The sequence below is a fragment of the Beta vulgaris genome, chromosome 8 (assembly GCF_026745355.1).
Source record: "Beta vulgaris subsp. vulgaris cultivar EL10 chromosome 8, EL10.2, whole genome shotgun sequence".
NCBI classification, from domain to species: domain Eukaryota; kingdom Viridiplantae; phylum Streptophyta; class Magnoliopsida; order Caryophyllales; family Amaranthaceae; genus Beta; species Beta vulgaris.
Genome location: NC_079209.1, coordinates 7,983,334 through 7,998,539, shown reverse-complemented (window position 1 = coordinate 7,998,539; position 15,206 = coordinate 7,983,334). Strand labels below are relative to the sequence as shown.

The 15,206-nt window shown below is 31.7% G+C and overlaps 1 protein-coding gene and 1 pseudogene across 1 annotated transcript; one reads left to right on the top strand and one right to left on the bottom strand.

Annotated features, from left to right (window-relative positions):
* The first annotated feature begins 3,815 nt into the window (after positions 1 to 3,815).
* On the top strand, positions 3,816 to 7,676 carry LOC104900922 (mitochondrial pyruvate carrier 1). Its single transcript, XM_010688451.3, has 5 exons — positions 3,816 to 3,972; positions 6,016 to 6,118; positions 6,213 to 6,267; positions 6,360 to 6,495; positions 7,410 to 7,676. Exons 2-5 carry the CDS (start codon positions 6,023 to 6,025, stop codon positions 7,450 to 7,452), a joined length of 330 nt encoding a protein of 109 aa, XP_010686753.1. The 5' UTR covers positions 3,816 to 3,972; positions 6,016 to 6,022; the 3' UTR covers positions 7,453 to 7,676.
* Positions 7,677 to 9,496: 1,820 nt separating this feature from the next.
* LOC125492361 (cyclin-dependent kinase F-4-like) lies at positions 9,497 to 14,048 on the bottom strand (annotated as a pseudogene).
* Positions 14,049 to 15,206: the final 1,158 nt, after the last annotated feature.

The following is a 15,206-nucleotide window of genomic DNA, read 5'->3' as shown; positions in this document are numbered from 1 at the left end:
ATAATATACGAGTGTACATTTGGGGATTTTCAGTGATCAAAGTATTGACCATCAGTGTACATTGTGATTTATCCTTATTTACGTTGGTTGCGAAACCTTTTTTTTTATTATTAGCTCCACCTACAGTTGCATGTACATGCACGTACATTGCATGTACACTTTGTTGACATTCATGTACATTAAGTGGGTTACAATCATGTTGTTATGTGTTGACCTTTTAATCTAGTACCCATATTGAGTTTTTTTTTTGTTTTGTTTGTGTCTATAGAATATGTTATGCATGCATGTTAGTGAAGTTAATGTATATTTAGTCATACACAATGATCATTAACGCAACTTTAATGTACACATAACAAAGTCAGCTCTATAAAATAACTTGAACATTCACTCATAACAACATTGTAAATTCAGGCTTAATAATTGAACAAACTTGCTAGAATAATTGTACATTGAGTCATATCCAGTGAACATTCAATCAAACAATAATGTATCCTTATTTTCAGTGATCAAAGTAATGACCATCAGTGTACATTGTGATTTATCCTTATTTACGTTGGTTGCGGTACCTTTTTTTTTATTAGCTCCACATACAGTTGCATGTACATGCACGTACCTTGCATGTACACTTTGTTGACATTCATGTACATTAACTGGGTTACAATCATGTTGTTATGTATTGACCTTTTGTTTTAATACCCATATTGAGTTTTTTTTGTGGCACCTGGAGCACTATGAGGATAGGACTGTAATTGTACATATTGAATTTCATTAGCGAACAAACATCAACACACCAGTGTACAAAGATTGCAAATTACTCACTTGACATCAGCTTTAGGATTTGGGTTACTTTTATTCTATTATGTTTCTTTTTACATTCTTGGCTTCGTGGTTGTTCATTAACAAAATCAAAATGTACAATGACACCCCCCATAAAATCGTCAATAACACACAATGAACAATAATAGACATCCAAAACAAAAAAAAATCTCAATACGAGTATTAAAACAAAAGGTCAACACATAACAACATGATTGTAACTTAACGACCCCAGTTAATGTACATGAATGTCAACAAAAGTATACATGCTAGGTACGTGCATGTACATGCAACTGTAGGTGGAGCTAATAATAATAAAAAAAAAGGTACCGCAACCAACGTAAATAAGGATAAATCACAATGTACACTGAAGGTCATTACTTTGATCACTGAAAATCCCCAAATGTACACTCGTATATTATTGTACATCAAACCATATGCATTTGTACATCAAAAAAAAGTTTTAAAAATGCAAAATAAAATAAAATCAAATATCAACATTTGGAAATTTATAATACAAATGAATGAAAATAAGGGAGAAATAAATGAAGAACAAAATAAATGAGAGAGAGAGAATTGAAATGGTTCTTGAAAAATAAATGAGAGAGAAAGGGAGGGAATGAGTGAGTGATGAGAAGAAAGAGCTGGCCCACTTTCATAAATACTACCAAAAGGCTGCCAACTTTTGGCTCCCCTAAAACCATCAAAACTACGTAGTTTTGGATAAGGTGTAGGATGCTCATCCTACACCTTGGTGTATAATCTACTAATGGCTCTATGTTACATACTTATCAAAAAAAACGGAGGAAGTATTTTTTTTTTTTTTTTTTGATTAGGAAATTGAGTTAGCCCAAGAGCTAACCCCTACAAGTCTACTAGTCTGTAGGAAATACCAACACATTGGCTCATAAGGCATGCTAATGAAATACCCCAACATAATGTTGAGGGTAAGGATCGAATCCCTGACCTCAGGGTAGGGCAGTTCAGAGTGCGGTCTGGACCGCACCAAACCGCAACCCAAACCGTTTTTTCGCGGTTCGGGTTGGTTTGCGGTTTCAAAATTGCGGTTTGGGTTATGATTTCAAGCAAACCGCGGTTTGCGGTTTGGGTTGGGTTTTAATTTTTGGAAACCGAAACCGCACCATAAACCGCAATCTTATATGATGTTTTTTTTTTAAAAAAAAAATATCTATTTTGATTTTTTTTAAATACACTTGACAAGGTGGCATACAACTAAGGGTGCGTTCTGTTCAACTTAAAAAATTAAGTTTCAGTTCCAATAAGTTCAGATAAGTTCAGATAAGTTCAGATAAGTTGCAATAAGGTCTAATAAGTGCAATAAGTTCCAATAAGGTCTAATAAGGTCCAATAAGTTCCAATAAGGTGTAATAAGTTCCAATCAGGTGCAATAAGTTCCAATCAGGTCTAATAAGGTTCAATAAGTTCCAATCAGGTCTAATAAGGTCCAATAAGGTCCAAATAGTCAATGTTTAATAAACATTTGTATTATCGTCCACTATTTTGTTATATATCATACATATTCATACACTATTAGCGGATTATGTTATTATTAGAATTATAATTAAAGTACCACAATGATTATATAATTATACTTGTATTAGTGTCTATTATTTTATTATTTATGTAGTATCTATTATTTTATTATTTATTTGTATTATGTCTATTATTTTATTATTCATATTACTATTAGCTGATTATGTTATTATTAGAATTTTTTATTAAAGTACCACAATGTATAGTATTATACTTGTATTATTGTCTATTATTTGATTATTCATATTGCTATTGAATAATATTATAATCATGGTCAAATAATTAAGGTTAACAATAATAATAATAATAATAATTAACTATAAATAATAATATAATAATTACATAATAATAATTAAGGTTAACAATAATTATAATCATGGTCAAATAATTAAGGTTAACAATAATAATAATATAATAATAAATAATAATAATTACATAATAATAATTAAGGTTAACATAATAATAATGATTATAATTTTTTTTTTGATTTCTACTAAGTGTTTTATAAATTAAAACAACACTATTAGATATATTAGTGATGAAAGTTATGTATAGGCAAATATATAAATAGTAATTTTTTTGTTAAATTAATTATCATAAGAGATAATTAATAATCATTATTTTTAAAGGACGAATTATAATAATTATTATTCCATAAAAAATTTTGAGGGGTAGTATTTACGTTAGTGGTAATATTTATGTTATTCATGGTCAATGTTTTTGTCTAATAAGGTCAAATAAGTTTCAATCAGGTTTAATAAGGTCTAATAAGTTTCAATCAGGTCCAATAAGGTCTAATAAGTTTCAATCTGGGTCAATAAGTTCCAATAAGGTCCAATAAGGTCAATCAGGTTCAATCAGGTCCAATAAGTTCCAATCAGGTCCAATAAGTTGAATCAGGTGCAATCAGGTCCAATCAGGTTTAATAAGTTCCAATAAGTTCAGTTCAGGTTCAATAAGTTCAGTTCAGATAAGTTCCAATAAGTTCAGGTCCAATAAGTTGAATAGAACGCACCCTAAAAAAAAGAAGTTTGAGGTAAATAACTTGGACACTTTTGATAAATTATTATTTATGTTTAATTATGAAGTCAACTTCCTATTTGTTTGCACTATTTATATTTATTAACAATTTTTTTACTCTTAGATTAAAAAAATTAATGTCGCAGAAGAAAAAAATGGTTAAACCGCAAACCGAACCGTTTTGTGCGGTTTGGTTTGGGTTGGTTTGGGCAAAAGTGCGGTGCGGTTCGGGTTGGGAAAATGCCAAACCGTATATTTGTGGTTTGGGTTGGGTTACATCCCAAACCGCACCAACCCAAACCGCGAACACCCCTACCTCAGGGCAACGGAGGAAGTATTTAAAAGCTACATTAGAGCTCTAATATAATTTGGTTTTATTTTTCCTGAAAAATAAAATGAAACTGGTTTTCTTTCTCGAAAATAAAGATAAAATAGGTTTTCATTATAAAAGGGAAAAAGAAAAAGTTCCCCAAAGAGGCAAAGAGGAACAGACACACCAACATTTAGGCATTAACAGGCGACTGGGAAGTTCGTTGAAGACGACGACCGGCGTTTGATTTCAGAATTCACTCAAATTTCGAGGTATTTTTCCCAACAATCTTCCTCAATTTCGAATCTATTGCGATGATTCATTTGTCAAAATTACTCCAAATTTTGCTTGAATGTTCAGCTTAATTAGAGAATTATATAGATTACTCATCTTAAATTCGATTCATTCTTTTTCAGTTTTTTGTTTCCTTCTTTCCAGTTATGATTATAAGCACCTTCATATCATCAATTCTAATTATTATTTTCCTTTGCGCATCTACTTTTACTTGTGGATTAAGTGTTGACGATTTTGTTTATTAGGCGGATATTTTGCTCTTCCCTAACCTGCTAAGCTGATTTAACACTAATTTTTGCTTCCTGATTTAATTCGAAGCTAATTTTCGCTCTGTGCTTGACTGTTTGTTTGTAATTTCACGCTGAATTTTTCCAAACTCCCAGCTTGCATTGAACTTTAGGGAAGAAAATATGCTTCTGTCGATTTTGCCATTGAAATAATATGATATGAATTTTGCAAAATTATGAAATTAAAGCAATGTGAGGTGCGCTACTGACCGTATTACAGATTTACAGTAGTACTGTAGATTATTAGTTTCAATGTTTCATTGCTCTAATTCATTTTCGTTTTTATTTTTCTTGTATTCTGTTTTTTTTTATTTTGTTTTCTTTTTTCGTTTCTCTATTTCAATAAGTGTTATTCTTCATTGTTCTAATTAGTTTTCATTTTTTAATTTTCTGTGTGGTTAGAAGTTAGAAGTTAGATCTGTGTGTATTTTGTATTGTTGGTTTGTATTATTAACATTTTCAATATTTGTTTTTTTCTGGACGATTGTTGTTGTATGTTTGGATTTTTTTTATTATGCAATATCAACTATTATTGATAAATGATAAGTTGTTAGCATCATTTTACTCCATGTATGAGGAATGTACAAGCATATTAACTAAAATTGACTTAATTTTTCAAATTTCATAGGATCTTACGATCCTACGATTCGATTCGATCTTGCGAGCTCCTCACGATCCAAAGTAGGATCGCAACATTGGTCTCTATGTATGTTTCATGCTGAAAAAATTACAACATGGTGCAGTTCGAATCTATCGAATGTGCCTAGTATAAGTGGTTTGAGATGTTGGGGGAAGGATAGACGATAATGCAAGTTTTCATAGGCAAAGAGAAGGATAAAAGTGTATCTTCTAAGATGGAGTTAGTAGCAATTAGAGATGGATAAAAAAGAGAATTGGGTGAGAAGTAAAAATCATGCTAAGAGTGCTAAATGTCTCCCATCTATGTGGATTCCTCGTCACCCATCTGCTACTGTGAATCACCATTTTCACCTCTTTCAAATGGTCCAAGTCACATTTTAGAATTTACTCCAACTTTATTTCATTTGGTTGTCCCTTGTCTTGTTAGAATAGCTTTACATGTTTTCTTTGCACAGTGACCTCCTTTTCGTTCGAGAAAGACATTACACTTATATGATAGAATCATTTGGATTCGTGATTCATGACTGGTTTTTTGGTTCATTTAGATCTTCAATGCCAAATGAAGTATCTGAATTTGCTGATATTTGAGTCCTTTGGTTATCTTTATGCAATCATGTCCATTGAACATCTTGATTTTGTTGATGACACAGTTAGATGTATTTTGGTGGCTTCATTTGTCATCTCAAATCTCAACATTACTTGTCCTGGGTAAATTATTGGTGGCTTTTCTATAGATCAATTATCTGAACTCCAACCTGGCTTGCAGACATGACAAGCTGTAATGACTGTGGGAGTTAATAGGTTTTGCTGAAGGCTTAATTTTTTATAAGCTTCTGTTTTGTGGACAGTTGTTGTTTTATTAGGTTAGAAGTCTAAAGTATTATCTCTAAACTGTTAATGTTGGGTTCAATGCATAAATTGTCTCCTTGTTTTGAGTTTGTTGTCCCTGGTATATATCTTTTGGAGTATACATGGCTTTTTTTTTCCCCCAATATTTTGTTACATTTGTTACTGAGGATCTATCTCTGGAGCTTTCTTGCAAAGGAAAGGAACATGTCTACTTTGTGGCATCTAACTTTGTGTTATTCCATGCAGGTGATACATGGCTTCTACTTTCCGTGCATTTTTGAACAGTCCTGTGGGCCCTAAAACAACTCATTTTTGGGGCCCTGTTGCCAACTGGGGATTTGTTGCCGCTGTATGTGTCTTCACTCTTATTGAGAAGATTCATTCTACACCTAGACTAAGCTTTCAACTTACTTTCTGTGTTTCTGTTGGTTTGGAGATGACAGGGGCTTGTGGACATGAATAAACCTCCTGAAATGATATCTGGCAACATGACTGGAGGTTGCTATTGTTGCTATTGTTGCAAAGCAAGTCTACCTTCTTATGCATGCTTTGATGGTCTACTGATTTTACATTGTTTGTTGGTATTACAGCGATGTGTGTTTATTCAGCATTATTCATGAGGTTCGCATGGATGGTTCAGCCTCGTAATTACCTACTTCTAGCATGCCATGCTTCTAATGAGACTGTTCAATTATACCAACTTTCTCGTGTGGCAAGGGCTAACGGGTAAGGTTTTAGGAGTTTTTTCTTCTTCGGTATTACATGTTTACCATGTGTTGATTTTTACTGTAGATGTTTGCTACTTATATTGTTGATAATTTGTCATTGTTGATAATTTGTCTCTTTGTTCTGCTGAGTTGCCCACTTCCAACCTTGAAATCTCTCTTTGAGGTTGGTGCTTTCTCTTGTCAAGGAGAGGGAAAAGGGTTCCATGCATTAAAAGTAGTATGTCTATGTGAAGCAAATATAGGCTTGAAAGTAAATTTAGAGTACTCGATTAGTCGATTGTTGCTGCCTTGCTGGAGATGTTAGAAAATGAATATGAAGGGCCCAGCTTTGGGCAATGGTGCTGAACTGGATTGGGCCTTTCTTGGGGCTACCCATAACACTATTACCCATGCTTTTCTAGTGATAGCTTAGAAGTTGGAAATGCTTTTGAAATTTGGATATAGTTGAAGTCCACTTTCACATACATCACTGGCTTATTTTTGACTGAACCAATTTTAATTGTTAAGAATTAAAAAGAGGGGAGGCCTGAAATTGGCAAACTGAAATTATATCTGAATTCTGAAGGTAAAGACTCTCTGGCTGGGAGAACTTATATGGCAGTCACGGCTAATGACGAGTAAGTAAGAATACTAGAATGAATAACCCAATTCTTTTAGCTCACAAATTATACAGATCTTTTCGGATCTGGAAGTAGTTACTAGTTACAACATAACTTTTGCCTTTTTAACATGCTTTGGAGTTTGGTTAATAATAAAGTTCCGCTAGACCTTGTTATGTAGTTTTGCGCTTTTGCTCACCTTGCTCATCAGCCACTTGATTTGATTGGTAATCAGTAGTAGACTAAGTCTTTTGTGTTTACTGCAACTAATGGCTTCAATGTGACTAATATTGATGTTGATCTGTTATGCTAGGTATTTGTCCCAAAAGAAAGAAGAAGATACACCATCACAGTGATTTATGGGATTTGCTGATATTCTGTTGACAATGATACATTGGTTGCATTTTGTGTGAGCTATTGAATTGTCACTTGTACGCGCAACCATACAGCCAGATTTATTTAGATTGCTCAAAGTTCACCTGAATTTATGTGGTGTTACTGTTCTTCTGTTTTACATGATCACTAATTTTCAGTTAAACATATTCATACTGCTGACTCTCGATGAGTGTAGCATTTCAAACGTGTATTATCTCCTTCGTTGGAGCCTTCTTTTGGAAGCAGTATTTTGGGACAAAACCTTTGCGTCCTTTTCACTAAAAATCCAGTGGCATACTTGTGATTTGTAAATGGTGTTGCAAAGGCTGATAGGACGTGTTGCACTTATTTCGAAGAAACCTTTGAGGATTGAAACCGAGAGAGCCTGTTTCTATTTTTTGCATAAGAACAAGAACAACCCAGAAATCCAAAAACTCGAAACAACCGCAATGATAGAATTACCAATGACATCCCGATGTTTTTGGAAAACTCATAAGGAACTCCATGTGGCTTCATAGCATCAATTTTCATATGAAGCTGTTATCTTTAATAGTTGTTTGGTATTCTAGTGGAATGGAAACAATTGAGAGGTTTATGATTGAGGAAGGAAACGTGATTTGTTTTCACTAGTTTGATAAGGCTAACAAATGGGGGGATTATATTTCCCTCCGAAAACAGTATTTGTTACTTAACACTCATACGAAACATTTAAAAATGGAAATGCTTATTTGAATCCGTTTGCTACATCAAAATTTTCCATACCAAACACCATCTAATTCAAATATTGTTCTCAATCTCAGAAAAGTAAATGGATTGGTAAATAGAAGTAATGATTAAAATCAATCTAAGAGTTAGGAGGGATGCCAAATAGATGTACAGATTTAGATTTTCTAGAAACCTTTCTTCCTTTGTATTCTAAGTGCTTGTTTGGTTGTAATGGGAAATAAATTCCCAGATGAATTTATAATTTGTGGTAAATTAATTCCCTTATGAAATTTCTAGGAATTAGCCTAAATTGTTTGGTAGTCATAAGGAAAGTTGTAATTCATATGAATTTATGTAGGAATTGTGAGTGACCAAGGGGATGGTAGGTAAATAAATTCCTACATTTTGTTGGAATTCCAAATTCCATGAATTTTCATTGGCCTCATTTTTCCCATTTTCTATCAACCAAATAACTAACCAAATCTGAAAATCATGAGAATTTCTAATGCCTAAATAATTTCTTATATACCAAACAATCACTAATTCACAACTAATCTTAATTAGAGGTGACAAAAAATGACATAATTTGGACATAAACTGAAATTAGCAGGTTGTTGTAATGTTGCAAAAACCATTTTATTAGTTTGACTCGTAATAATTTGAATATTTTTGTTAATTATAGAAGATTTATTATTTGATTGTTATATTCACTTAATTTCGATACAATATTACTTCCTCCGGTTTTTTTTACTTGCATCATTTCCACTTTGGAAGTTGCAAATTACTTGCATCATTTCATTTTTGGACAATAATTACTCATCAGTTTGCACCTTTCTCCTATCACATGGGTTTTCCTTATTTCCAGCTCTGTATCTCTCTCCTCTCCTTAAAACTTGTATATCATGTAAATGATGTAAGTAAAAAGAAAAACAGAGGAAGTAGTATATAAAAAGTGGGTCAAGAAATATATGAAGTTAATTTGTTGTGGTTGTGCTAGTTTAGATGGACATAGAAAGTACTAGCATTTTAGGAATTCTTTTTTACCTCGAATTCATGAAGTTCAATTTCCTAGGAAGTAGTGAACTTGTTTGGTTGATCATGGAAGAAAAACTTACCACACAGTAAATTCTACTTATCTAGGTCTCCTTACACAATTGAGCATGAGAACAAGCTGACTACTAAGCAATGGCACAATGACAGATCCAAAGATTATTATGGAGATACAGGTAGCATCCTTGACTAATATTATGGATATTTAGCTAACTGTACTATAGCTTACAACACTTTCTTAGTTGCCTATTTTGATCTTTGCGGCTAAACCTTAAAACCCGTATTGCATAAGAAACCGAAACCAGTTGCTTGCACTAGTATTACCAAAATGAATCATGAACTCGAAAAACTACAATTAATCATGAACTCAAACACCTACAAGTTGACCAAAATCATAATCTAGATTCACTGAACTTAATTGTGAACTGAAGTAAATTATACTAAAAAAATTTAATCAAAAGCTAACATAAATCCCTCTGAATGAGTGATCAGGATCACCAAATGACAAAATCCTTCTGAAAGTACAGATCCATCATCTGAAACCTAACATGCTAACTTCTGTGGAGGATAATCAACAACAAGTCTATTGATGAATTTTTAAGTGTTACAATAATGCAATCTCTTAATATGAGCAGCTTTTGAGAATTTGAGCAACTTTTAAAGAAAAAGAAAATAAAAAAGTCTTTACAAACATCCTTACTTCGTCTTGCCCCTAATCCAAGCTCCTTTTCTCTTTCTCCCAATTACTCTTCCTCGAAGGATTTCTGATCAGCATATCCCGGCCTGGATCCCAATGACAGGGGTGTTTTTGTTGGTGTTGGTGTTCTGTTGACAGTAGGCAGCAGCTGTAGTCCGTGGAGATGGTGGGATGACATAGTAACATTTATGAAAGAATGGATGCTGAAGGACTTGTGCTGCTGTTGGTCTCTTGAAAGGGTCCCAAGAACAAAGTGACCTAATAAGGCTAGTTGCATCGTCACTTACTGAGGGCATGACAATTGACATATGCACGCCAGGAAGGTATGGAAACTGGTAGTTCATTCCCCTAGCAAGCTTTATACCATGGGGCCAAGAGTTATATGCATCTGTCGGCGTTCCAATCACACTGCATATCTTATACATCTGGTCTGCTCCATTTAGTCCAGGAAACAGAGGACGAAGAGTGAACAGTTCAGCCATTATTGCACCCATTGCCCACATATCGACAGCAGAAGTATAAGTAGGAGACTTTAGTATAACTTCAGGAGCCCTATACCAGGGTGTAGTGATATTTTGTGTAAAAGGTTGCCCTGAATTAATTTTTCTTGCAGATCCGAAATCGGCTAGTTTGATAACATTGTTTGAGACTAGAAGATTTGCTGGTTTAAGATCGCGATGAAAATACCCACACTGGTGCATGTAGGCAAGAGCTTGAAATACTTGAAAGCAGCAATTTCTGACTTCATCCTCTGAAAACAGCCTTGTTCCTCTTTTTCGGATAAGTTGATACAAATTACACTCCATATATTCGAACACCAAATACAAGATATCATGTTCTCTAATAACTTCTCTTAGCTTCACAATATTAGGATGACTACTCATCTTTAGTAGTGACTTCACTTCTGTCAAATTTATGCACTCTTCCCAGAATGATATTTTTTGTTCTTCATCTGCTTTATAGCAACAACTTCTCCCGTCTGTTTGTTTATAGCACTCCATACGCTTCCAAAGGTTCCTCACCAACTTTCTGAATTGGCCTGTACTTCTCCATCGTATGTTGATTCAGGAAAAACAAAACTAAACTAAACTGATCGTGTGGTTCTTTAAGAAATTTTACGAATCACACACAATCAAGAAATAAATGTCTGTATGTAAATGATATGTATATTTTCTTTGAGGGAGTGTGTAAATGATCATATATATACATATACACCTGAAGATAAAGAAGTTGCCTGAAGATACAAGAACTAATTGATTTCGGATATGCTTTAATTTCCTAATTCTAACTAGATTAGGTTTATTAATTACTATACTATGATAATATCTAATTACAACATTATCTCAAACTTTGCCTTCTGTCCAAACTTTACGCATGTTCAAGATTTGACTATATTAAATCAACTATATCTTATACAAACTTACTAATTTCAGCTAGATTTGGTTGAATTCATTGGATAACAGTGAACAACATTCATCAATATTTACAGTTACAAAGAAATAATAGTTCTAGTTATGTTAGGAAATCAACAAGATAAGACATCTATTTACAATATAAATCCACATAATATCATGTTCTATCGTTAACATTAAATTTATCTTTGAATGTTCCAACAATGACTAATTCTAGAAGTTTTTATGGCCTGTTCTCCCCAGCTTATTTTCAGTTCAGTTCAGTTCAGTTCAGCTCCAATCAGTTCAGTTCAGTTCAGTTCAGGTCCATTCTTTTATAACCATTTTGCTAAATATTATTATTATGTTGGTAATTTATTTTACTAATTACTCTTATTATTATTATTATCATTATTATTATTATTATCATTTAAATATATATCATTACTATTAAGTATTATTACTATTATTGTTGTTTCTATATATTATTTTGTTTATTATAGCTTTACTCATTATTATTACTATTATTATTAGGAGGAACATGGTTTAGGTCAAAGCACACATAAACCCACTTTTTTTAGCCCATAAACAAATCAAATCGCGTCAAGACGGTTTATGGTGTAATTTTCGCTGTCCAACACAATCATTATTTTTATTACTAAATATTTTTATATTATTAAATCTAATTATTAAAATAGTAATATTAATTTACTTCTTAGATATATAATATATTGTTATTATATATCATCATCAAGTATTAATATATTAATACCAATAATATAAAATAATAATTAGTTATCATTATTATCATTAATTATTATTATTATTATTATTATTATTATTATTATTATTAATTTATGATTACTAATATTATTTATTTATAACTATCATATAAAAATATCCAAAATACTATTATTATTATTACTTATCATTATAATTATTATTTAATATTCCTATTATTATTGTTTAAAATATTATTTTTAGATTTATTACATTCAATTTAATTCAATTCAATTCAATTCAATTCAGTTCAGTTCAATTCAGTTCAGTTCAGCTCCAATAAGTTCAGTTCAGTTCAGCTCCAATAAGTTCAGTTCAGTTCAGTTGTTTTATGCCGAAGAGAACAAACCCTAAGTGTTAAATTTTAATTTTGTGGAGATAGTAACTCACTACTGTGTAGGATGCAAATTAAAAGTTGTCCACAAAAGCATGTGCAAGATAGACATATGTAAGAGGCAACACCAAAGCTAATCCTTTCCATATTTATCTCTATTATATATGAGAACTCTGGAGTAATTTGGTGTCTACCTTTTTTTACAAATATACCCCTACTATAAAGAACACCTACCACCTATCCTTCGACTTTGCACGCTTAGCGTGAATATAAAGGTTAATATTGATAATTGCAGTAGCATATGTGTAAAATCAAGCTTCCAAATATCGGTCAGGTAAATAATCACCATCCATAAAATTAAACAGAATATGTGAAAAAATCCGCCTACATAACTATAATGGCTACAATAAAATTGTAGCTATCATAACTTGTATACTAAACCATTTCTTTTCAAATCTAAGATCCATACTATTTATTAAGTTAACATAATAATTGAACTACTATTACAATTTATACATTAGTAAATTTTTATATTCCACACATCTTTATTAATAATGATAACAAATAATCCGGAGAAATAAAGGAATAATACTCTAAGAATAAGTAAAACTAGCATTTTTTTCATTTATGTATTTTGTTGAGGTTCAATTATATCAATAGGCAAGATTGTCTATAAATATAAATGGCTAAGATTTCAATATAGTTAAAATGGTTAGGGGTGTACATTGGTCCAGCCATCTAGGATTGGATTGGTGGACCGGAATTTGAATTTCTTTGGATGGATCGGGTTCCGGTCCTATCCATTTTGGACCTGTTGAACCGAAATTTATATTTTTAAAAAGAAACTTTATCGTGTAAATTTAAATATATTTATAAATTAGATACATTAAAAATATAATTTTAACAATAATTTTAAAGGCAATGAAAAGTAGGTTTTTAACTAGCTTTCTAATTTTCTAACCTTTAAACTTCTTTTTTTTTACTACAAGAAACAGAAATTTCGGTCCACCGGTTCGTATTGTAAATTCGAAATCGTGTTTTCTATGGAACGAGTACCAGATCAGAATCTTTATTCCGGTCTGGTCCGTTCCAAATTCTGGTCTCACCCTGATCTTTGCCCAGCCATAATAGTGGCTGCAATTTTGCTGTAGCCATTGAACAAACATCATATTCCTGCGTACTTATCATAAAATTGCATTCGTTATAGTCAAAATCACAAATTAATTAATATCTAGCAAATGTACTTCCAAGTCTCCCCTTTTTTTTTTTTTTTCTCTTTTCTCCTTCCTCTACCCTAATTTTCAACCTAGAAGCTACCGCCACCCATTTGGGCGGTGGTAAGTCCCTTGCTTTTTCCTTTTGTTTCTAGTTTGTATATTATTGTTTCTAATAAACTTCAATCTCTCTCTATGGAGAGTTTTTCTATCTATATATTGGGTTATAGTTACGTGTACCCATATTGTATCTCTCTCTATGTGAAAGTTGGGAACTTTATTCAACAAACAAGTACACAAAATCTTACTTTATGTATTATTCTCCCTTCCTTTTCTATAGTATTACTTAAATATTTTTAGTCTCCTTTGTTATACTACATATTAGGATGTAATTACCTTGCTTCATATTATAATATGATTCAACCTTCTCTTAAAAACGTTTGGTTATTTTTTGAGGAATGAAAAGATAGTTATTGCTTTTGCATCTAAAGAGAGAGAAAAGAGAATGATCCAAATTTGTGGACTATTAGCAATGAGAACTATTGTGTTGTGAATTACGAATTTTTTGTATATTTATGTTATAGGTATAAGTTAGCAATTGAGATGTGATAATTATAACAACCAAGAACAATAGGGAGCGATATTTCAAGCTTTTGAATAGGGATACTAATGAAAGTAATACTTTTGCAACTTTTCAAAATTAGGTGCTGTTTGATTAACTAAAGGAAACATGAGAAGTAAAGTTTTCTAAGAAGTATGTGATTTTTTCTTTAACTAATTAGTTTTACAAAACACTAATTGTTTTATAAATTTAATATTCTAAACTCAAATTAAATATGAAAGTATGAGTGAATTAATATGTAATTGAGATAATAATTTTTCAATGAATATGTCATATATACTACCAATGAAATATAGTATTCTATGTCTAAATATATGCTACTTACGGACTCCTTAATGAAAAGTAAAGCCATGATTCGTAAGAATTTTTTTTATATGTGCAATAGTATTTGTTATTGGGTAATGATATTTTCGTTGAGGGAATATGTTATTGAAAATGGTTGTATAAAATCATTTTTCTGTTCATATCAAGCTATCAACATATTTTACTGTTAATTTTTTGATATAAAATTGAAAGCATTAAGTTTTGTAAGTTTTTGAAAATTTTGATTTCTTCTGTTTTAGTATTTTCGATTAGACTATCTTAATTTATGCGTTTCTAGGTTTAAACACTTAGTTTCTCTCTCTAGCCTTGTATTAACTCTTGATTTTGAAGATTATAGAGATCGTTGATACCATTTTCATTGTTCTTCAATCATTTGGTATTCCTCTTTACTTTGTTTAATTTAATGAATTCTTCTACTTACATTATGATTATTAAGTTTATTATTATCATGAGTGAGTAGTCTTTTTCTAGGGCTTAAAGAGGGAAGCCATGTCTATGCTTTTTTTTTTTTTTTTTTATTGTGGTTTAAAGTTCTTCGATATTTGGATTGAATTAGAACAATTCCTATTGATTTGTTATGCTTTTTTAATTCGTGTTGTTTAGTTCGTGTAATTGCAC